Source organism: Cynocephalus volans, chromosome 11 (assembly GCF_027409185.1).
Source record: "Cynocephalus volans isolate mCynVol1 chromosome 11, mCynVol1.pri, whole genome shotgun sequence".
Lineage (NCBI taxonomy): Eukaryota > Metazoa > Chordata > Mammalia > Dermoptera > Cynocephalidae > Cynocephalus > Cynocephalus volans.
In genome coordinates this window covers 105005124-105030064 of record NC_084470.1, presented here as the reverse complement: position 1 = coordinate 105030064, position 24941 = coordinate 105005124, and the positions used below count along the sequence as shown (strand labels likewise).

The 24941-nt window shown below is 42.8% G+C and overlaps 1 protein-coding gene across 3 annotated transcripts in view; it reads right to left on the bottom strand.

Annotated features, from left to right (window-relative positions):
* Positions 1 to 4874: 4874 nt before the first annotated feature.
* DUSP10 (dual specificity phosphatase 10) overlaps positions 4875 to 24941 on the bottom strand; it is a 38979-nt gene continuing 18912 nt past the window's right edge. For all 3 annotated transcript variants that reach the window (XM_063114100.1, XM_063114098.1, XM_063114099.1), the window contains exons 3-4: positions 9808 to 10167; positions 4875 to 5984 (exon numbers count right to left, since the gene is read on the bottom strand). In XM_063114100.1, coding sequence (XP_062970170.1) covers positions 5719 to 5984; positions 9808 to 10167 — 626 coding nt within the window. In that variant the 3' untranslated portion in view covers positions 4875 to 5718. The remainder of the gene's footprint in view (positions 5985 to 9807; positions 10168 to 24941) is intronic.

Sequence of the window (24941 nt, the reverse complement as noted above, 5' to 3'; positions counted from 1 at the left end):
CAATGCTTTGCTTCTGACCAAGGAACTTATTTGCAGCAAGTGAAGTGTGAGAACAGACGCTCGTGCACATGAAATCTGTTAGTCTCACCATGTTATCCATCACTCTGAAGCAGTGGAAAGTTGGAATGGCTCTTTTGACAATGCAGTTACTGTGCTAGATGGATGGAAACACTTTGCAGAGCTATGGTATATTTCTGCAAGATGCAGTAAATTCTCTAAATCATCAGCCAATATATGTTGCTGTTTCTCCCTTATCCAGGATTCACAGGTAGAGGAATAAGGGGTGGAAATGGGAGGAGTTCCTCTCACTCTCACACTTAGTGACCCACTTGCAACATTTGCTTTTTCTACCCTCAACTTCAGAATCTAGTGGTCTAGAAGTCTTAGTTCCCAAGGGAGAGATGCTTCTACTTGGAGATACAGCAATGGTTCCATAAAGCTAGAAGTTAATATTGCCTCCTGGCTACTTCAAGTTCCTTATGCTAAAGAATCAACAAGCAAAGCAGAGTATCACTTTACTGGCTGAGCTGACTGTGACTATCAAGAGGAAATTGAATTACTACAAGACTGTAGGAGTAAGAAGTATGTCTGGAATTCAAGGGCATCTCTTACACTTTCTTGTCCTGTAACTACTTTTGCTACTGTAACAAAGTAAATGGAAAACAACCCAATGTAGTCTCAGCTACCAAGGGTTGGATCCTTCAAAAATGAAGGTTTAAGTCACCCCAATAGGCAAGGAACCATGAGCAGGTGATGTGCTTGCTGAGGATAAAGGATACAGGGAAGGGACAGTGAAAGAAGTTATAAATACCAGCTATGGTCGCAAAATCAGTTACAGACATTAGGATGGTAAGAGTTATGAATATTTATTCCTTATTTTGATATAAATATATTTGGTTACATATTAACTAATTCTTTTTTCTCCCCTACTTGCCATCTAATATAAAATGTGGCAAAGGTAGTTATCCGTTGTATTAGTTTCCTAGGGCTTCTATAACAAATTACCACACACTGGGTGGCTTAGAACAACAGAAATTTACTCTCTTACAGTCTATAGGTCAGAAGTCCAAAATCAAGTTGTCAGCAGCATCAGTTCCTTTTCGAAGGCTTTGTGAGAGATTGTGTCCCAAGCCTCTCTCCTAGCTTCTGGTGGCTGCTGGTAATATTTGATGTTCCTTGGCTAGAAGGTGCATCATCCGGCCTCAGCCTCTGTTGTCACATGGCATTCTTTGCTTTGCATCTGTGTCCAAATTTCTCTCTTCTTAGAAGTACAACAGTCATTGGATTAGAGCCCACCTTAATCCAATATGTCCTCTTCTCAACTTGATTACATCTGCAAAGACTCTATTTCCAAATAAGATCGTATTTTCAAGGTCCAGGGGTAGGACTTCGACATATCTTTTTGGCAGACACAATTCAACTCATAACATCCTTATAATCGTATCTCAGCATTTAAATTACAAGACATCAAACGGAGAATGACTCAGCCAGAAGAAGACTGAGTATCACCCAAAAATGGATAAAGTACCATATGGCCTATCTATCCTCTTTGGGGGAGAGGGCCAGTGTGTTTTCATTTGCAGAAGTGATAGTTGCATCTTACTAGACAGCATTATTTTGCTAATGTCTTTATTTGAAAGTTATGTAAGGTTAAAAGAAGTGTAGATGAATGCCAAATTGGCAAGGGATGGACTCTGATGGTTTTGTACAGTATCAACTTAGCTAAATCAGTAACCACATCTCCCAGAATCCCCTTTCCTGTTTCACACTGGGTTAAGGGCAGCCTTAAGGGAAATTTGCATGAGGTTGGAAAAGCGGAAATGAAGCAGGAGCCATTTGAAGGGACACAGGCAGTTAAGGCTAGCACACATTTCACCGATCCAGGGGCTCACCTTGACTTTGGGAAGCAGCCATGAGTGCAGTCCTAAAGCACTCTCCAGATCTGTACCCTGAGCTTCACCAAGTCCTATACAAGATATATGTTCAGCTCCATGGCAAAGGCCCTTCGATCCTTCTCCAACTCACCCACATCAAAGCTGGTAAAAGGCTGATGGAGGGTCCAGTTTTTCTTCCTAATTCCAGTTCTTTACTCTCCTCAACTTCAGGCCTCACTTTTCTCCCTGTTGGCCATGCTGGCACACAGAAAGCTCGGCCCACCATCAGAGGCAACACACTTTTCACTAGATCCCATGGTTGCCTGACGTCTAATCCCTAGAATAAAGCCCTCATTCTATATCATTCGGTGTCTTTGATCAAACCCTGATACATGTATCTTGCCCCAAACATTTGCAAAGTTGTCAAAGAGGAGGAAATTGGGAGCCATGGAAAGCATTAGAGTTCATGTACTACCACCTCCAAAAGGCGGGGAGTCTTCTACAGACAGGTGTAATTTCGGACACTTTAATACTTTATTATTGCCCATCCTGCTAGGGGCCCGTGCTTAACAGTCATTTTCTACCATCCTACCCACCACCTCCCATCCACATATAATGATTGTTTCCAATCAGAGCTTGAAAACAAACATCAACTCGTATTTCCTAAGATTGTTTGTTACATATTTGGGGAAAAAAGCACAAATATATTGTGTTGCAGCCTGTTTATAAGAGCCTGTTCCTAGACAAGCTGATTGATCTCAACCAATTTGGCTTGCCAGACTTCTTACCTTCAGAAGACCTACTTTATTAGCATTCTATCTTAGTCAATTTCTGGAATGTGATTCAGATCCTAGTTCTTTACTAGCATAGATTTTTTTTTTTCACTTTAACCTCTCATTTTCTGCTGTTTTTCATTTCACTGCCCTTTGAAAGGCCATCTCTCCCCTTTACTGTCAGCACGGGATTACTGGGTGGTGCTCATTTCTTCTTTCATATCTCCCCCTGCACATGGCCTCCATTTGTCAGCCTCCTTGCCCCCCCTCCCACCCTGCCCTGCCTGTCCTCATCCAAAACTAGTTGTCACAAGCTCTTCCATGAAATGTGAACCTCTATCCTGGTTCATATGTGTTAAGTGGAAAAGTACTAGCTATTGAAATAAATGTATATAGAAGAGCTGGAGCTGGTATTCTGTTCAACTTAAAATAACAGTGCCTGCTATATTGGTTTGTTTGTTTTTAACTATATATATTATGGATTCATAAAATTCACTCAGCATAAAACAACCCTTGCTGGATTCTGAAAACGATGCATTTATTTGTCAGAGACTGCTTTCTCAGGAAGACACAATTATTTCCTAGCTTAGTTCTAAAGCTCCCAGGCACCTAGCGAGGCCCAGAAACCTGGGGAGTCTGGTTTCTAGAGCAATGGCTTGGTAAATCCATATTATATTCATGAAGTGGTTAACATTCCTTATGAAGAAATGGAGGCTAAGTGACTCAAAGCAGATTAGTTGAAAAGACCTGAGTCGCTCTCAGAATTTTTGGTATGCTGGTTGGCAGGATTCCTGTCTGCCCCAGGATAAACTCTCTCTCAAAATCATAAACTTCCAAAAACATGAATCATTTCCATGTAGCTAAAGAAGAGAAATTATACTGATCCTTCTTGTTTTAAAAGGACACAAACCTTATACACTATCAGAAATTTAACATTTGGATTTAGAATAAACAAAAAGGAAATGTCTAGTAAATTACCATGTAGCTTAAATCACTGATTAAATATCAACATGACTCCTTAAATAAACTCTAGCACCAAGGAAATTTTTAGTCTGAAGGGTAGAAAGCATCATGACAGTTTTACTTTTCACCTGATTAACATGTCGACATGTCGAATTAAACTAAAATAATCCCAACTCTCAGTTCATTCCCGTTAAATTCAATCTCCACTTTTCTAATAATAAAAAACAAATTAAAATTACTTTTGGTAGAAAAGCGATGTCAAAAAATGTCAAAAATATTTCAATATTGGCCAGCAAATGTTCAAAAAACAGTTTATGTCAAATAAAGTCATATAGAATTGGACATGCCAGGTTCTTCAACTCTTTCAGTCACCCCAGGCAAATTTCAGTTTGCCATGAATCTTGCCTATGGCCAAGTCCCTCTGGACTGTTTTAATAGGCTAGCTATTTTAATAAAACATAGAAAATGTTTGGATTGTGTTCTTCCCTTGCCCCACCCAAATTGTCCGTGAAGTGGGAACCCAGCTATGCATTAACCAAGTGTCACCATGAAGAAGCTTATAAGGACTCTGTGCATAGGAAGCTGAGTTTGATTTGCTGGGAAAATACAGAACAGCAATTTGTTGCAATGCTCTACATGGTCAATGTCACCAAAGACGTCAAGTGAGCAAGTGGCAATGGAGGGGGTGAGAACCATCAAGACCCCTAAATGGCAGATTGTCACAAATATTTATCAAATAGCCACTGGGGAGGTCACTGAATTCTAACCAATCGATCCGGCAGTAGTTTGGTTACCAAGGCTCAAAGGATGACAGGAACCTCCCACACCCTTAAGCTCACTATACCTGAGACTTCCCAACATGAGAGGCATTATATTTGCAGAAGAGGATGACAGGTTGTGAGAATGGAAGGGACGATGACTGGGCAGCTCAATACTGGAGCTCTTTCACTTCCTTGCTAATCTGTTTCACTTGAGAACAGAGGCTATTTTCTGGTTTTCATCTCCCTTTCCCTACATAAAAATGTGTTTTATTTCTGATTACATTATATGTACAAATTACCGGAAGTAAAAGAGTCTTGAACCTGAGTTAAGGTAAAAGAGAAGTAAAGAAGACATATCCCCAGACGAGTTTCATTTATATGATGAAAATAATTTTTTACACAATCAAGAGAAACACACCAAGATTTTTTTGCAAAAAATATTTTTAAATAAATTTTTTTTTTTTTTTTTTTACATTCTGATATACATACATAACAAGGTTTATGGCACTGTAACCAGAATCAAATCAAAAAAACAAAAAACAAAAAAAGGGAAAAGTAAAAAGGGAAGGAAAGTAACTGGTATTGTTGAATTCTTTTCTCTCTCCAAGCTGGCAAATCTGCACTACTTATTTTCATTCACTGCCAGCTCTAACTTGTTTGCACACTCAAAACACCATATTATTGCACAAGAAGCCAGTGAAGGCATATGGTATAACAGTCAGTTCCTTGCCATTTCGAAAAATCTCTTAAACCTAGAGAAAGGGGAAAAAAAATCCAGAGCACAAAACACAAAATTAACAGTATCTTTTGTCTCTTTAAAGAATGTGTGAAGGGTTCTTAGACCACTTAAGCTGCCCTGATCTTCTCTTTGCACCAGTGAGCACAACAGGGCTTGGTTTGGTTGGGTTTTTGTTTTCCAGATGAATGACCCAGCGGATCCCAGGCCTTCATGATTCAGTGTCTTTTCTATTTACTTTTGGTTCTTTTTAATTGGTTTAAAGTATAGTATCTTCGGTCTATGAACCTGCACAGACTATTTAGTCATAAACTCTACAAATAGCTTAAAAGCAAAGGGGAAGAAACAAGTTGTATTATATTTTTACTGTTGGCTTTAAAAAATGACTTCTTTAGCCTCCCTGTTTTGTCAGTTTGTGGGAAGTGAATCTCAATGGCATCAAAAGTTATAGTCTTCTCACACTTGTTAAAAATAAAAAGTTTTTAAACAAGTTTGTTCTGTTCACAAACTTCACCCCCAAATAAAAAAATAAAGAGAGAACAAACAGAATCCGTCCTCCTTCCTCTTTGTCTCCTGATGGACAGCAGGAATCCTTTCTGTCCCGGCTGCTGTCACACCACCGTTTCCACGCCCACCAGCTTTGGTGTAAGGATTCGCGGCGTCACACCGTTGTTGAGGTCTTCTTCAAACTCTAGCAACTGCCCCATGAAGTTAAGGTTTGGGGAAATAATTGGTCGTTTGCCTTTGACAAATTTATAAGCATCAGTCATGGTCATCCTTGTGTGCTTCATCAAGTAAGCAATGACGATAGTGGCAGAGCGTGACACTCCCGCCTGGCAGTGGATGAGAAGCCCCTTCCCACACTGGTGAGCTTCCTCTGGAAAAACAGAGAAGGACAAGAGGTGAAGGGAAGGAGAAAGGGAGACGGACAGAGAGAGACTCACTTTTATCTCAACTTGACAATGCCTTATTTTATAGAGAAAGAATGAGTTAAAACAGTTTTAAAACCAAGTCTAATCTACTAGTTAATTATGCGTGTCACAACTTCCAGCACTGGCTAAAATCAATATTAGTGTGAATGAGAAGCTACATGTCTACATTTAAAGAGAAGATGAAGTGAAAAAAATCATTCATAGAAACAGTTTCCTTCAAAGGTGATGGCAGTGGACTGAAGGTAGACCAACTGCACAACTAATGTACATGCTAAGCGAGCTGCTGATTAAGTAGACCCTAACAGTCAGGGAGCTGCTCTCTCAGATGTCTTATTTCCTTCCCCCCCACCTTTTTAAAATCATATTACTGAAGAAAAGGAAAGAAAGGAAGGGAAGGGAGAGCAAAAATCATACATATACACATAAATATATACACACATATATACATGTATGTGTATATATAATATAGTTCCTCTTCTGATAAAGGATGTTAATTCCACTTGCTAGGTTGTATGACTTATCAAAACTAGAGTTAACATTGAATCTCCCACCTGTAATAGAGGAAAAAACACATTTCTTTCTTTATGCTATAGAATTGCTCTGTATAGGAACTGGCATTAAATGGATAAGAGGTTTCGGTCTTACTAAACCATGATCAAGGTGAAAGGAACAAAACTCAACTAGAAAGTTAGCATGTTCAGCTTCTCACCAGAAAAGCCAACTGTTGCATAGTTAACTAACCACTTGTAGTACACAGGTGCAGGGTGTCGCTCTCTTAAGGGTTCAACTCTCTTTTATCCACGTACGCCATTCCAAATGGCAATGATGCGGAAGCTGGCCAGAGCAACCAAAAGAGGCAATACTTTCTACGTTTTCAGATACACTGGAAAGCTCAGGATATTAGCTTGCGGTCACTGCCTGAACAGATTCTTCATGACACTTTTAGACTAAAAGGCATCCCCAAGAAAGCTTACCTGAAGAAATACCAATTAGATGAAAAGGCTGGGAAGCAGAGGAGGTAAAGAGACTAGTGATTCAACTTACATTACTTCTACTGCCTACCCACCAGAGGACCAAGAAAAGAAATATGATGTAAATTTTCATCTTAAAAACCTATAGAAGAAGCTTACTAGATAAGATTAACACAGATAAAAGTATTTCAAGAAATGTAAGCATTTCCCTTTTTCAATTTCTACTCTTCAGAACACACTATTTACTGGCCTCCAAACAAAAAGCAGAAGCGCAGTGGTAAGTGAATGAACTGCTGAGCGCTAGGTCAGACCACCGGTTCCACTACACACTAGGTGTGACCCTGAGTGAGTCACATAACTTTCCAGAGCCTCAGTCTTCCTGTCTGCACAATGAGAATGATACTAGCCAACCAGCCTCCAGGAATATGGGAATAATATCACTCAGCCAGAGAATAAATGAACTGGCATACTTAAACCCTGCACCTACACTCTGCTTTGTTTATATAGACTCTCAGTGAATGTCATTATCTTTATAAAACCCACTTGCATTTTCCCCAGAGCAAGACAATTAGATTTCAGTTTATCCAATAAGACAACAATGAAAATAAAATTGTGCCAATTCAGGTTGTGATTCTGAATTATTCTTCGGCTAAATGCTATTTGTTATTGTTTTGTTGTGGTGGTAGTTGTTGTTTTCCTTCTCAAAAAGCAGGTAAGTCTGAATAATCTATAAAGAAATGTGAGTGCTTTGGTTGAAATTCTCTTAAAACAAGCTTATCATATGTTACTCATTAAATGAAAAACCATCTCCTAACTTTCCCCAACTGGAATTAAGTCAGATGAAATTGCAGTCATAACATCATATGTCAACCAAGAAGTTTCTTGTCTACTTGGGGACAAATATTTCTTCTTCGGGGCTCAAAGTTTGGCTCAGATTTTAGTGATAAAGACTCTAAAGTATCTTTGCATCCACACTGTTGCCAGTTGGGAACTAATTAATAGGGCATTGTAAATACTGCCCCAGTGTGTTGTAGAAAGACCCCTAGCCTGAGAGCAAAGAACCCTGGATTCTGGTCCTGTCTCAGACACTAGAATTCCTACAACCCTGGAGAAGTCATCTTACTTGTCTGAGTTCAGTGACTACTCTGAATTTCCTTCCAGATGAAACATCCTATGTTGAAGGTACAGTTAGCAAATAGGATAGCTGGGCAAACTGACCAGAGATGCCAACTCTACATCGAATCCACCAGACCCGATGGCTGTGAAACCTAGGCCTTTTTTCTGCCAAAGGAGTATGGAAAATGAGCATATTCTTCCTGGGACAAAGGCCAGTAACCACTTGCTGCAATACTGAGGAAAAGTACCAAGGCACCCCTTTAGGGAAATAAAGGTTGAAGTCATTTGAAGAAAAACTGTTGAGTATCTGATATGTGCTGGTGTCCCCAAATGATCAGTTGAGCCTTACAAAAATTCACGGCTACAGAAGTAGCAAAAATTAAGATTAGGATTAGCATTAGGCTGACGGTTGCCTTCTTCCAGAGATTTAGGCCTGTTCTTGCTAGAATTTTCCTCCTTGGGAAACACAAGCTACACAAGCTACACAACCTGATCTTTCCTAGTTCAGTGAGTTTGGGACAAACCATCAAAGGAAATCTAGTACCAGCTCATAGCGTTAGCACTCACGCTCTTTTGTAAACAACGTTTGAGAACCTGGGCAAAGCGGGTAGAAGGGAGAACAGCTTATTCCTCCCCACTCTCCACTTCCTCTGCAATGATGGGATGTAGAGGATGTTCACTAGAGTATTAGCTGCTCTGCTGAAAAAGCTTCCTCAGCAAATGGGGCCTGATAGAGTTTGGATGTGTTGTCCCCGCCAAAACTCACGTGGAAATCTGATCCCCAATGTGGCACTGTTGGTAGCTGTTGGAGTCATGGGGGCGGATCCCTCACGAATGGATTACTGCTCTCCGTGGGGGAGGGAAGCCTGAGTGAGTTCTCTCTCTATTAGTTCCCAAGACAGCTGGTTATTCAAAAGTCCCTGGCACCTCCCCTCTCTCTCTTGCTCTCTCTGCTTCCACCATCTTGCAATGTAAGACCACTGCGTCACTGTTGCCACCACCAAGACCCTCACCAGCTGTGCTCCCTGGACTTTGGACTTCCCAGCCTAAGAAACTGTAAGCAATAAATTTCATTTTTCTCTATAAATCAGTTTCAGGTATTTTGTAATAAGCAACATAAACGGACTAATACCCTACCTCTCCCTCAATCTCATGTGGAGAGGCCAAACCAATCGCAACTCAATTCAACTCAAGGTAAAGAAATGAAATTACTTCCTATGCTGGATGAGTAAGGCTTGGTCGGGTGACAGGGAGGGTGGGTGTTTGGCAGTGGTGTCACATTCGTTGTACGTATGTATTTCCTGCAAGGCGCCGGGGGCTTGGAGGACCAGGGCGCAGCAGGCCGGCTCTGACCTGCAGCTGGTTACTTCCAGCCCTTCTTCTGGTCACGGGGCATGTGAAATGCTAACCCTACCGCTTTCTCACGGAGAACTTGAGGGATGAGGATTCCTAGTTAAACGAATCCCACCACACTGAATGGCTGTTCTTTTCTATTCATCCCGATGGCTGTGACCCACTCAGCGGGCTACGACTTAGGACACTTTGGCTGCATCAGGGGCAGAGCCCGCAGACGCCGCAGAGCAGCTTTCCTCGGCACAGGCATAAACCCCGAACTTGATATCAGAGCAGAAGCCAGAGGGAAGGGAAGGTGGGGAGCGACCATGCCCCGGGAGACAGTTACCGATGAACTCGAAGGCCTCCTCGAAGTACTGCCGCAGGTTCTGCTTGTTGCTGTCGGTGGCCGGCAGCCGCTTGTAGCTGAACAGGCCCTTCTCGTAGTGGTACAGGGGCAGGTGCGTGGTGACGTTGATGACGTAGCCGATGTTCAGCCGCTGCATGGTGTCCAGGTCCTGCGCGTCCTGCTCGTTGCCAAGGAACAGGAAGGGCAGCACCGGCGTGAGCTCGGCGCTCTCGAGGTCGGGGGTGGCGGGGAGCGGCTGGGCCAGCCCCGCGGCCGCGGCGCCCGCCTCCCGGCACTCCTGCAGCTGCAGCGAGTTGTCGCAGAGGTTTTCGTGGTTCTGCTTGAAACTACTAAGTCCACCTGCAACACAAACACGGAAAGCGAGTGACTATCCCGAAGTCCTCGGAGCTGGCAGAAAATGCCACCTTCCTGAAGGGATGGGTGGGTGGGCGCTGTTGCTTATGTGTTTGAGTGTTTTTTGTTTTTGTTTTTGTTTTTAAATAAAAACAATAAATGAAAGTCCATTTGGAGACTCAGGACAAGCTTCGGGGGGTGTCACTGCATGGAGTACTTCGGCAATGTGCTCTTTCTAAAACTGGGGCACATTCCCCTGGAAAGAGTTCCACGCCGCATCAGGAGACTTTATCAGCTGCGAGTCCGGTCTGTTCCGAGAACCACATGCTCGGTGACCTATTTAGAACCCCCGCGCTTTGGCAGCCGAGGGAGGCTCGGGAAACTCCTCGGGCGGAGAACTTCCGCCTGGACTTCAGCACCCAGGCATGGGTCTTGCACCCTTCCGAGCTCACCTCACCCAGAAGGCCGAATTCGGCAAGTTAATTTTGCTCAGTTTCCCCATCTGTAAAAGTGGGGGTAATGGCACCTATCTCTGAGTGTGATTGTGAGTCTGAGATGAATGAACACGTGCACAGTGCTTAGCACACTGCCTGGCACACAGTATTGCTCAACAAGCATCAGCTGTTTTTATTAATTTTATGATTGCCCACAAGTGGAAGCAACAGAGAAAAGCCTGGAAAAGACCAGGCAGGGTGAGGTGGGTGGGTTTTCCTTATGATCTCTTCTGAGATATTCTCCACTTAGGTCCCTGACATGTCAACCTTGACTTATAGTGGAATGGAATCTGAGAGGCGCCCAGTCCCTTGTACTGGGCTTCCCGAGGCTTGTACATACATAAACCCATCAGGAGAGCCCTAATGGATCCATGAATACCCACCTTTGAGCTTAAGACTCTGCTCCTCCTCTCAAGAGTTATGGGTCTAGCATAAAAAGCTTAAACTGCACCTGTTTTCCTGTTTTAAAAACACAAACCTCCCCCTCTGAACAAGTGCAGTCTCACTTATGGGAATATATCTTAGCGAAATCATCTTACCAAAGATATTCAGCTAGATGCATGCAAATGTTCACTACAGCATTATCTGTTTTATGGAAAAGGCCAAATAAAAAAATAGTTTTTAAAAATTATTACATTTATTCCATGAAGTATTATGTACCCATTAAAAAAGTAGTTGTGAAAAGTATATGAAAACAAAGAAAATGTTTCTGTTTAAAAGTAAACAAAAAGCTAATTCAAAAGCTAAAGGACTATGCTAAAGAGAATAACTTTTACGTTAGGAAATTTATGGATCATAGTTTGTTTAAATTTCTATTTAATAATTGTTACACTCAGTCACAGACATGGATAAAAGGATTCTTATGAGGCTCAGATTATACAATATACAGGCAAGGGCTATGACATCAGGGTTGTTATTACCGCCAACTGAGTGCTAATCCTAATCAAACAGAACTAGATACACTCTAGCTTTCCCTTTGAAAAGAGGAAGAAGTTGGAAAACTACTGTTAGCTGAAAGCCACCAGAACACAACATCTACCCCTAAAGACAGATGTCTTATGACTGTCTTAATAGTTCCAGGAGATAAGGCAGAAAACACAAAGTGTGAACAGGACATGGCTATGTTGAAATAATGACAGGAAGCCTGTCTGTCCACTAGTTTCTGAATCTAAGATACGTTGTTCTCCATTTCAAGTCTCATCTTTGGCAACCACAGCAGAAAGTTCCAGATGTAACATAGAGCACGTCTCACAACTGTTCACAACAGACAGACACACAGCCAGTCACCCAGTCATGTAAAACAGAAAAACCATATGAGAACTTGCATTAAGGTAGGGTAATAATCCAAAGAAAATTCAAAGGGGCAATGTTGTGGCATCTCACTCACCAAAAATGGGTAAAGTGAAAAGCTACCTTTGCTTTTGAAAAGAAAAACAAGAGCTATGAACTCTTGTTTAGATTTCTAGAACTGATTTCTAGTATTGTGTGCCCTTACATATTATTAGTTTATTCTGCTGTGAAATCATGACGATAAAGTTTGGGCCCAAAGAGATAATTTTTAAAGTAGAAAGAAAAAACTGAAACCCAGAAAAACTTCACCAGTGAATTCCTAAAAAAAAATAAAATAAAAAATACCCATTGTCATCATCACATTTGCCATGAAGGGGACTCTATTGGGTTATTTTAAAATTTGCTCAGTTTGGCCTCCATAAAAATCCAAGTAAACAATTCCACACAGATTCTGTGATGGGAAACTAATTTATTTTTTTCTTAAGAAAAAGGCAGTTGTTACATTTTTCCATATGAGATGAAAGAACAACAAAACAAACTCCAAAGAAGTTTCTAAGGGGGGAAAAAAAAACCTTCCCTCTGTTCTTATTTAGGGTACTCAAGCTGTAATTTGTCTTAAAAGCAGCTAGTTTTTTTTTTTTTTTTAATCATGCCAGAAAACCCCACACACAGAAAAATGCAGCATACAGCTTTTTAAAATTCTGTCTCTACACCTCCTTTCCCAATGACATCAGCTGGAGGCTCCCCACCTGCCCAGTTGCCATAGCAGTTACACAAAGACATACAATGACATCAGTTGGCATGATATCAGCTCTTTGAGTGCAAACAATACAAGAAGAACTACTTTGTTTAAAGCTTTGGTGCAACTGTGTTCTGGGGAGCCAATGATGTAATGCCAACAGGTGGCATGGGCCTTCCATTTGCCTAATGGGGGGAAAAGCCTGTGGGGGAGGGTGGGAAGCAGGGAATTTGAGAAAGACACACACGGAATGCTCCAAATCACAGGGTGTGCTTATGTGCCCAATTATGTGTGTACTGTATGTTTAAGCCATGTGGGAACTCTTTTCATACAATAAATGAAAAGGGAGTAGATAGAAAAGGAGGAGATATCATAATTCAAACATGTTAGGTGGACAAGGAAATTCTAACGGAGGGGTCTGAAGAAACAGTCTCCTGTTTAACTGCCAGTGTGCTCATCAACCGGGCCTCGGCTCTCACGAAGGGTTATGGGTTGTGCCTGTCTGTGCAGGGCAATGAAGGGTTATGCAGGGCAGTCACAAGCTCTCTCTGTGAGGGTGCTTAAAGCAAAACGAACCAGTAGAAGCTTACCTTTTTAGAGAGAAGTCTGCAGGAAGAACTGTTCTTTTCTCTTGGAATGGGGTTGGAATTGGAAGTAGGAGGGGAAGGGGAAAGAGTAAGGCTAATAGGGTTTTTTCTTCCAACTACTTTCCCTCCGCCAGCCCATTGAATACCACCAAACTGACTGATCACTTAATGAGGAGCTTTGATCATGATATATTCGTTATTACTACATAAGAATATCACAATAATTAATAAGCAATTGAAATAGAGGCAGTGTAGTATGGTGGTTAAGAACAGACGTTAGAGTTAGAAAGAACCAGACTGTAATTATGATTCTGCCTCGTAGGAGCTGAGACCTGGTGCAAATCACTTTTCCTCATTAAGCCTCAGTTTCTGGATCTATAGAGTGGACATCATATCACTTACCTATAGGGTTGTGGTATAGGAAGCCTATGTAAAGGTTTTGATATATAACCAGATGTTTGATAAGTAACATCTTATTACACCAATATCTTCACGACCGTCTTCACCTCCAATTGATCCATGCACCCATGCAGTCCTTGAAAGGCCTAAGTGCAGTGCAGTCTGAATCCCAGCACTGCCAAACACTAGCTAGGAGACCCCGGGCAGGTTTCTTACCTCAGTTTCCCCACATATGAAACAGGAATAATAATAGCACTTACCTCACAGTACTGTTGTGAAGATTGAACTGGTCAATAAAATACTTGGAAACAATGTCTAGCACTTTTTTCCCCATTACTTTAGGAAACTACCATTTTAAAAATCTAAAAAAAATTTGCTTTATATAAAAACTTGAAATGGTAAGTAAGCTAATATTCCAGGGTTTTTACTTTTAAAATTTTATTTTTAAAAAAAAGAACAAGAAAACGAGGTATCTGAGCAGTTTTAAAGTTTGAATAATGTACTTTTATTATAAAGAAAGCAACAGCTCCCTATCCTTCCTAAACAAACGTATCTGATTTCATTTTGTGTGACCTAGCTTTCCCAGTAAAGACTGCATGTCTGTGGATTCCTGGTTTTTCCAGAGGAGTACTGAATTTTTAAAATACAGCTGCTCTTCTCCACCCCCTCCCCCGCCCCGACCAAGCTGGCTGGCTCCCTATGCACACAGGACCTTGCAGTTCTCCATGCAAATATGTTCTAGGCATGAGCAACAATACGGGGGACAAACATTTTCAAAGCTAATCTTAAAACTGGGTTCTCTGCCAAAATGAGTGTGGTCAGCCTGCTGATTCTGAATAGGGACAACAAAGAATACCAAGCACCCAGAAAGAAAAACGTGTGGAAATACCACCCGCCAGTTCCTTCCAACAGGAGCTCCAAGTGACAGTCCCACTGAAGCCATGCATCCTAGCTTCAGTGGGAAAGCTCTCGATAGATGCACTTCAGCTGCTGTTGCTGTTTTGGCTGCTGAGCTCCTAGAAACAGAAGAGCCCTCTGCAGTGTGATTCAGAAGCAGTGCTCTGGGTGGTGAGTTAAAGAAACCACATCCAAATGCAGAAACTAGAAGCAAGAGATTTCCATATTCTGAAGATGGACAGCACTTTCCCACACAGCTTTTTGGTTTTATGCTAAACTGGAAAGAGAGTACTTTTCAGAACTTTAAGGAAAGCTCTTGGACTCTTCTACAAGTTTGCTGCGAGCATACTGATCACCCTGCTGGTTGCCTAGTTTTTCATACTGGGTGACTTGTCTTTTAAAGTACAACAGCCTTTGAAACTCGTGGTTAAGAACACAGACTGGAGCCAGGCTGCTTGAGTTAAAATCCAAGCTCCTATACCTTATTAGCTGTGTTACCTTGGGCAAGTTACTTAACTGCACCTCAGTTTCCACATCTGTAATTTGGATATAACAGTATCTCTCTCATAGGGGTCTTAAGAGGGATAAAACACTTCATAAAAGTTGGATATTATGATAAGTAGGAGAGATAATTGGTGTAAAATGGATGCTATTACTATTTTGTGGGTCCTCCATGGACTGCAGTACATCAGAGCAGACTCATTCTATACACGTAAGAGTCCTTGTGGAAGAACAAGCCTGGATAAGTCAGAGTTGATGTCAGGCTTCCAAGGCGGAAACCCTCAAAGATGGGGTTGGACTCACTTCATGATTTTCAGGGCAGCATATCACCCACTTTAAGGGAAATATTTGGGGTGCCAGTTAGATCCACAAAGATTATTTCTACTTATTGTTTCCCATGAAATTGTCTTTATACACCACAGGCACAATTGGACATTTTACAGTAGGAAACATTTCAAGTCAATACCGGGAGGTGTCACTTAGAGTGTCTATGATACTGCCCCCCAGGAAACGTGTATTTCTCCTGAGACTGAGGGAGTTGAGTGCGGGTGCTGTCTCAGGAGGTGTGAAGGCTCCCTTACCCCAGAGGAGAGAGACTTTGGAGCTATGAGTCAGAGAGGAGTGTTCATTCCTACGGTTCTATCATCTGACTGCTTCCTTCCCTCAAGCTGCTGCTGTGGCCTGGCTTACACGTCCAGTGTGTGTGAGGAACTTAAACAAGTAGTTACCACAAACTTAAGAAAAAAAAAAAAAAACCCTCAGGATCTGGAACCCAACTGAGCACCTACTGATTATTTGGTGGCATGGTATGTTAAGTCTTCCAGGAAGATACGAGGGTATTTCAGAAAGTTTGTGGAAAAACAGAATTAAAAGATAATAGGAATCTTTTCATGAGCATTTTGAAGTGTCCTCCTATATCTACAGATATGTTAGTCCCTCACTTCATAGGTTTCTACTGTCTGTTCTCTCTAGTAGGAAGAACAGGTTTTCTATGGATATATCTTAAAAACCAGCTCTGGAAGGCAGTTTGTATATATAAGGCAGCAGGGAAAGAGCTTTGCCTTGGATTTAGAATAGTGGGTCTGCCACATGCCAGCTGTGTGACCTTTTAAAAGTTACTGAGTCTTCCAGTCTTTCCCTAACTATAAAACGGGGATAGTACTTACTACCCAGGTCTGTTGGAACGATTCAGTAAGATCGTGTGTGAGACATTCCAGGGTCAGCATTTCTTGGCAGACTTCGAATTAAAACTTTCTTTTCTTAAGGTAAATATTTAGAAAAAACATTTTTTAAAGTTCTTTCTATGGAGGATATTGCAAAGATTTCACCAATCTAAGAAGGAAGCATATATTTATTTGAAAACATAAGGAAAACGACAAGAGTCTCCCAAACATGTTAATGATTGAACATAGCTGTAGAAGTATGTAGAACCAGAAATTAGAAGAGAGCACACTGCTGATTATAGGAGATTAGGAAGGAACAAAGTTACTGTTTTTAGTTCTTGGTAAGTGTCATAGTCAAGTGTTAATTTCCAGAATGCTAGATTTTATAATATGCAATTTGTTGGGGAGGAAGGGATGGCACATAATCCGAGGGAAACAAAGTAATAGACACCAGAGGGGTAGTGTCTATTTCATGTGAGCATCCACGTCTAACAGAGTTTAAAAGATTTCCCTCTGCCCTCACCGCACCCCCTCCCAGCTCAGAAGTTGCCTCTGGTGCAACCAAGTCCCCTCACCACAGAACTGGTGCATAAAGGGGCTGGGGATTAAATTCCAGCCAGCTGAAGGAGCTCAAGCTGCAGGAGAAAATCAGGCTCTAGTCACCTACACCTGAAAGGGAGGCGACTTCCAGTGCCTCTTCCTACCATCTCTACTTCACGGGTTTAATGAGTAACCAGTGTTTGGGATACCTCAGGTTTAATTTGTGTTTATTTGAATAACACAGGCAGACTGTTTGAGAGTATACTTCGCAAGTATGTAAATACAGGCTGTTTCTTTAAATCTGTTACCTCATTTATTTACATTAGAACAGAAAGCACTGCCAGAAGCAACAGCTGATGAGGGTCATGTAATTTTCCACAAAGACAGCAATTAAGCAGCTTTGTGTTATTTTAATAAGCAGATGACTTTTATATGGGCAGGATTCAAACTGTAAAAGCTCCAGTTCCTGGTGGAGCCGAGAACTCCCAGGAGTGTGACCCTCAGGAGGAGCACTCTGGTGCCAGCTTCAGTGTGGTCTCCTCTGCCCTTCCTCCTCCCTCCTTCCCAGTCCTCTGTCCTCTCCCTTCACCTCCTCCCTCTCATAAACCCATCAGGAGTAGATGGGAAGAAAACAAGAGAGGGAGAGATTCTACCTGCAATACATTTCAATGCTTGGATTTCTAATGGAGCCACAGAATATCTGTTAAACTTATTTTTTAAAAGTCGAGGGTGGGGTGGAAAAAGTACTTGAGCCCCCCGTACCCCCACCCCCCACACAGTGGGTCCTGTTAGCGCAGACTCCCATCCTCATACCCACCCCACTCTGTCTCAAAAAGTTTTCAATAATAAGCACCTGAAGACAGAGTGGGCATAATTGACTTCTCCGAGTCACTCCCTCTGCCAGAGGGGCAGAGAGAATGCCTTCTGGCTCTCCCTTAGGCTTAGTCTGGAATGGAAGGGTCAGAGCAGACCTTTCTGATGGGCCAGTTGTCCCTTTGTCCTCCCACTCCCCCTAATAGTCTCATTTTCACCAGTCCATTTGCCTGTACATTGAGCACCACTCCCACTAACAAAAATGCCAATTAAAAGAAAGTAAAAGTGTTGAGTTTTACATTTCAGGACAGGGTTTCAGGATTCACCAAGTGCGAGCCCCCATGTTTCTGAAAACTTGCAAGTTCAGTTTTCCTTCTGGCTTCTCTCACCCTGTGTCTAAACTTCACCTGTGTCAGCACAGACCAACCAGTTCCCAGGGGAAAGGCAGCCACAAGCACTCGGTTCATCTCTGGGTTTTCTTAACAGACAAGCCAGTTATATTAACATATTTTTCACTTTCATAACCTCTTGTATCTAAAATCAAAGACTCCCAACATTTTGGGACTTGGGGCAGGAAGTGACATGCTAAAAACTTTCCCCTTCCCTCCCACTCACCCATCCTTGGCCAGCGTCCAATGTGGGGAGCTTGATGATGGGCACATGAACACACAGATTAAAGCAGGTCATTACAAACTATGATGAAGGCCATGAAGCTGCTCTCCAGTTCCTAGGTGCTATGAGAGGGGACTGGTTAGACTGGGGCCCACGGAAGGCCTCTCTGAGGGATGAGGAGGGACTGCCTGGTTTGGGAAAGGGGCAGAGGGGAGGGAGTCCTGGAGAACAGGGGGAGAAAGAGCCACACTACAGGGATAAAGGCCAGGAATTCAGGGGGCCTCGAGGGAGCCAGACATGGAGAAGCACAATGAATGGGCAAAAGCGAGAGAGTAACCAGAGAGGTCAGAGATGTCCAGCCGGAAGGAGCCATCTGCACAGGGCCTCTGTGGCAGACTGTATTCTAAATTCAGTGGGAAGCTTCTGAATGCTCAAAAGTCCAAAATAGGTGACCAGTAAGTGTTTGAAAGGAAAACAGGGAGAGAGAAGCAAAGAATGCATTAATTTACAGAGGGTATAACTGACATATATGTACTCCAAAAACCTGGGCAAAATTCGCATGCTTTCTTTCCCTGAATACATTTTTTGTATCTGCCATAGGCTAACTGCGTCCTCCCCCCGACCCCAACAGTATCATATGTTGAAGCCCTAATTCCCAATGTGATGATATTTGAAGATGGGGCCCTTGGGAGATAATTAGGTTTAGATGAGGTCATGAGGATGGGCCCCCCAGGATGGGAGTAGTGTCCTCATAAGAAGAGATAACAGAGAGCTTTCTCTCTCTCTTTCTCTGCCTGCAAGGACACAGAGAGAAGGCAACCGTCTGCAAGCCAAGAAGAGAGCCCTCACCAGGTCCAACAGTGCTGACACACCGATCTTGGACTCACAGCCTCCAGAATTGTGAGAAAATCAATTTCTGTTGTTTAAGCCACCCAGTCTATGGCATTTTGTTACAGCAGCCCAAGCAAATTAATACAGTACCACTTTTCGTTTTAATTCTCAGTATAGCTTACTTTTTAGAAATGTTATAATACTTTTGAAGATCCACACCAAAACCTGTGGGCTACCTGAAAGCAAAGCCCTTGGGAGCCAACCCAAGTTGGTACCATACCTTAAAGTCAGGCCAGAAATGGTCCAAGGTCAGGATGGGGTGCTGCCGAAGGGACCAGCATGCTCAGAGGAGGCAAGCCCAGGGAGCATTCCAGAACCTTAGTTCCATGAGCCAGCTACAAGCACAGAAGCCCACTCCTTTCTCAAAGACACATTTCTCCTCACTGAGCTCTGTGTGGATCAGCACTGGCCTGTGCCCCACCAGCAGCATCTTTCCAACCTTGAGAATATTCTAGCTGGAGGCTCTCTGTGTATTTGGGAGTCTACTCTACACCATGTTAGGGTTCCACCTTCTCTGCTCACTAAAAAGCTCAAAACTGGTTAATACATCAAGGCGGATTAAAGGAGGGGGAAAAAAAAAATCCATGAGATCATACTGGAAAGCTGCAGAGGGAAGAATGTTAACAGGAGGAGAGTGCTATAAAACACAAAGTCATATTTTTCCCAAGAGCTCAACCAGATACTCTGCATTATTGTTTAATTCTCTGGAGGGAAAATATTCTTTGCTTTTCAGTGCAGAAGGAGTTTAAATAATGAAGCATTGCTAAGCAAACAAACAGAGGAAAGCCCAGTAAAGCTATTCATTAAACATGCCCACTGTACAAAAGGAAAACCATTGCTTAACAAGCCACTCCCCTGAGGACCGACATTTATCTTAGACCCCAAATTAAACACATCACAACTTCACAGCAAAAGTATGTTTCCCATTGGGATTTAAGCAAAGTCCAATTAAATAAATCTCTAAAAATGTCAAGAGCAAGCCTAAAGGGAGAACATATTTCTACTGTGAAACATTCCCACTGGAAATTACATTCACAAAAGGTCATCTAGAAACATCCATGAAAAGAAGCGGGAGGAGAAGCAGGAAGCCTGGGCTGGGTTCCATCACGTATGGAAGGAAATGTACAGCCAAAAATGTCCTATGCATCTCAACTTGCTCTGAATGAATGTCCAAAACAACACATGTCCAAAACAACAGATTTTAAGGCTGTGTGTTTTATTATGCTCTGGAGGTCAAAGGGCCATGGCTTAGGGAATTCAGGAAGTGGTAGGGGAAGGATCAAATGTCAGCATCAAAGTTGGAATTGTTTTCCTGAACCAACGTTCTCAGTTCACAAAAGGTACAGCAACAACTTCCTCCAGTTACGGAGCTGGGCAAGAACACAGCCAGGCTGAGCAATAACAACCACGTGCCAGAAAGAGAAGGCATGAGCTATCCTTACAGGTGGATCACCTAGCCAGCCATGTCCAACAGTCAGACCACCCCATGAGGGCTGAGTGTGGAAAGGTCAGCCTGCAGCCAGGTGAGGGCTCCATGCACTAAAAGATATACAAGGTTGCATCGGGTCAAAAGCTAGCATGTCCCCACCTGGGTAGATCACCTTCTGAGATTAAGGGGAAAATGAAACACATAAAAAGCCTGCTTGCCTCGGAGGAGGTGGGCTGGGATTATATATTGTCAACATGGACTTGAGGCTAAATGGAGGGCCAGCCAAGTAATGGTCAGTTCAAGCTAGGACACGTGGAATGGAGAGTTGCCCTGGGATGCACCCCTCACGTGGCACTGTCAGCTTTCCCAGCCACATCCCCTGAAGCCATGCCTAACATCGCACCGGGTGACAGAAGCCTTGGCAGCAAGGATTCTAAAGGTAGCCCTTCCTCCCACACCAAAGTGATGCTGGGTTCTAGCTGTGACACCTGTTGTTACCTCTCTTAAACCAGGACTCTGAGTAGTCTTTAAGTTTCTACCAGTTTTAGGATTCTATAACTTGAACACAGCTTCGATATAAATGAACAGTGGCATGAACGAGATCAGCTGCTAGAGAGTGTGTGAGGCCCGGGTGACCTGCTTCCACTGCAGGACCTTTGCACCTGCTGTCCTTCCTTCCAGAACTCCCTTCCCATAGTTCCTCACTGTGCTATTGTGATATAATAAGAAATACACATTTAGTCTCTGCCCCTGGTTCCTGACACACAGCTCCTAAAACCCCTTAGAGTCTCCAGATTGATGAGCATTTTTTTATGCTAATGAGATGACTAGGGGTCTGTAGTGGATTGAATTATGTCCTCCCAAAACTCACTGAAGCTTAAATTGTTCCCCAAGTTTTATGTATTAGAAACTTGGCCCCCTCTGTGACTGTTAAGAGGGTGGGAAATCCTATTATGGTAATTGAAAGGTGGATGCTTGAAGAGGTGATTAGATTATAGGACCATGCAGCAATGAATGGATTAAAAATGGTGGTCAGGGCGTGGTTCTGAGGGCTTTGAGAGTGAATGAGAAGGTTACGCTCTCTTCTCTGCTCTCTCTGCTCCACCGTTTTCTACAATGTGATACCCCAACCCCACCATCACTGTTGCCGCTACCAAGGCCTTCACCACCTGTGTTCCCTGGACTTTGAACTTCCCAGCCTCAGTAAGCAATAAATTTTGTTTTTTTCACAAATTACCCAGTCCCATGTATTTTTTTTAAGCAACAGAAACGGACGAATATAGGGTCCATATTAGAGGGTTGGACTTTCAGCCCCACCCCCCATCTCTGGGGAGGAGAGGACAGAAGGTTGATAGCCAGTGATGTAATCCATGAAGCCTATGTAATGATTCCTCCAGAAAACTCTCAAAGAACAGGGTTTGGAGACCTTCCAGATTGCTGAACACGGAAAGGTGCCTAGAAGGTTGCATTCCCAGAGAGGGCATGGATTCTCTGTGCCTCTTCCTCAATCCATCTCTTCCATCCGATTGTTCATCTGTAACCTTTGTATCTTTTATAATAAGTGGGTAAATGTAAGTAAATATTTCCCTGAGTTCTCTGAGCTATCCTAGCAAATTAATCAAACCCAAGAAGGGGGTTGTGGGAACCCTGATTTATAGCCAGTTGGTCAGAGGCACAGATCACAACCTAGGGCTGGTGACTGGCATCTGAAGTGGGCTGGTGGGGAGGCAGTCTTGTGGGAATGAGCTCTCAATCTGTGGGGTTTGACTCTAACTCTAGGTAGTGTCGGAATTGAGTTAAATTGTAGGACAGCCAATTGGTGTCTGCTAGAGAACTGCCAGGCATGTAGGGAAAAGTCCCTACAGAAATGTTGTGTGTTGAGAGAATACAACAGGAAAAACAGTTCTGTTTCCGTGTAGACTCAAATCTGTGATTCAGACCTCAGATCAAATATGGTCTTCTCAGAAAGGTCTTCCCTGACATTCAATTTATAGCTAACCTCCCATATCTCTGTTTCATAATATTGTGAAGTTTTGAAGTTTTACTGTCTTCAGAACCCTTCTCGCCATCTGAAATTACTTATTTATTTCTTCCTTGTTCATCATTGTGATTAAAATACAGACCCCAAGAAAGCCGAGATATTATCTGTCTTAGAGGAAATAGAGCATAACTGTTCAATGTGCTCAGGTCAGGCTGCCTGCACAACTTTCCTGTATGATCTTGGCAAATTTGTTTAACCTCTTTGTACCCTAATTTCCTCACGTGTAAAGTGCAGCTAATAATAGCACCAACAGGCAATAATAGAGTTATTGCAAGAATTCAATGAGCTATTAATGGTAGTTATTGATAGAAACTAAGTATTCACTGTTTAGTATCTGTTTTGTATAGTAAGTGCTCATTAGATATTTTTAGATTAAATAAACATTGGAATGAGAAGAGAGGGGGCCAAGTAATTGTAAAGCACCTATTATGTGCTGTTCAGCATTATGCTGGGGATTTGGGAGATTAAAAAGAAATAGTCTCCAAAGATAAATCTGAAGGGGGGAAAGAGTGATGGAGGAACATTAAAGGAAATTTAGCAAAAGGACTGGCAGAGGAAATGTTTTAAGAACACACGGAAGATTGACCTGAATGATGCCATCTGGCTGTGACTCATGCAAGGCAGGTGCAGGACCAGGCAGGTGGGTTCTACACAAAGACTTGGAAATCCTGACATTTGCCAGGCTGGGAAGGAGGGCCAATGAGGCTCATGAGGAAGAGGCAAACTACAGGAGTGCCAGGCCTTAAATGTGACAAATGGGCACCACCAGGGAGGGCTGTGATCCAAGACAAATCACACTTGGTGGCCTCTAACCCTTTCTCCCTTCTCCCTGCCCCTCCCTTGCACATTCTGTATGAGTGATGAATGGCAGAGATGGAGACGAAGCAGCCATGACAGAGAAAAGAGGCTCAGGATGTCAGTGAACAGCGGGAGGGGCCCTCAATTCTCTTTAACACGCATTTACTAAGCATCAAATACGGGCTGGGGGTCCAGCACTCAGTACTGGGTGCACAACACTGAGCAAGATCTGGTTTGGCCCTCTGAGCTAGCTGGCCTGCCTAGTTAGACGTGGCAAGCAGCAACAGATGATTCAGAAAGGCATCTTCACCACCCCCAGGTGGCCCTGTTTCTTCTGCCTCCTATTGAAGAGATGTAACACCGCATCCAAAATCAGGAATTCTAGGTTCCTCTTATCCTTCTTATTAACTGTGCCCCTCGGGCAAGTTACTGAACCATAAGGCTGTTTTAAATCACACGATCATATCATAAGAGCTTTTTCTTCAGACACAGGAGTTTCCTCTTCTCTGTAACAGGGCTGTTACTGCTCTAGATCTCTCGCAAGGGTATAGCGCATTAAGGTGCTCTTTAAAGACAAAAAAGGATCCTTGGAGCCTCTGGTCCTCTGGAATGTGAGAGGCTCAGGGGCACCATGCTGGAAGAGGATGTCTAATGTCTGTACTTCTGTAGTTGGTTCTGATGAATCTGCTCTACCGCTCTTAGAAACTGGGAATGACACTCCCACAGTCACTGAGAGTGGCAGGGAGAACTGCCTAATAGTTACCTGGTGGGAACTGTCCACAATCTTAAAACTGAACCCCTCTGCAAAGCAAGTTTGGCGCAGTGGCAGTGTGGAAAGTGCCCCGGGCTGCCCTCCTTAGAAAGAAATCAAGTCATACTGGCAGTTTCAAGAGGCCTCTTTTACAACCCCCAAACCTTTTCTGTTTTATTCCTAGATTTTATTGGTAAAGGAAACTTCCTTCATAGTAACTACAGATTTTACATTTGTCCTTTCCATGAAATCTGCCTTCCAGGCTGGCCCCAAGATGCATGCATAGGAGTCAACTTTCTAGGAGCTGCTGACCTAAGTGGGTAGATGAGGGCTCGGCCTGAGCACCAACAGAAGGGCAATGGTTAGCAGGACCACAGACAAGAGACAGTGTCTATTTTAAGCAGAGCAGGAGAAACCAAACCAAAACAGAAAAAGAAAACACATGGGATCATGACTAAAAATTCCAAATGAAAGCCCCTGAAGAGTAGGCACCAATTGACTGAATGCCTTGTTTATGCGATGTGATGGGACACACCACAAAAGTATGACTCCAGACAGTGCAAATGATTGTGAAAAAATGACAGAAAACAAAACACTTCTTACCCATGTCCTTACCCTGCATCCATTTCCTATAAGGAACTCAATCCCAGCATCAATATTTAAGAATCCCTGGTATCAAAGAGGTGCCAGCACATACGTATGAGGGTTCGCCAAGAAGTTTATGAAAAACAGAGTGAAAAGATAATATGAATATTTCCAGGAACTTCTTGAAGAACACTTGTATGCCACCACCACTCTGTGTGATGCTGTCTGGGAGATGAGATGGAGGGAGCCT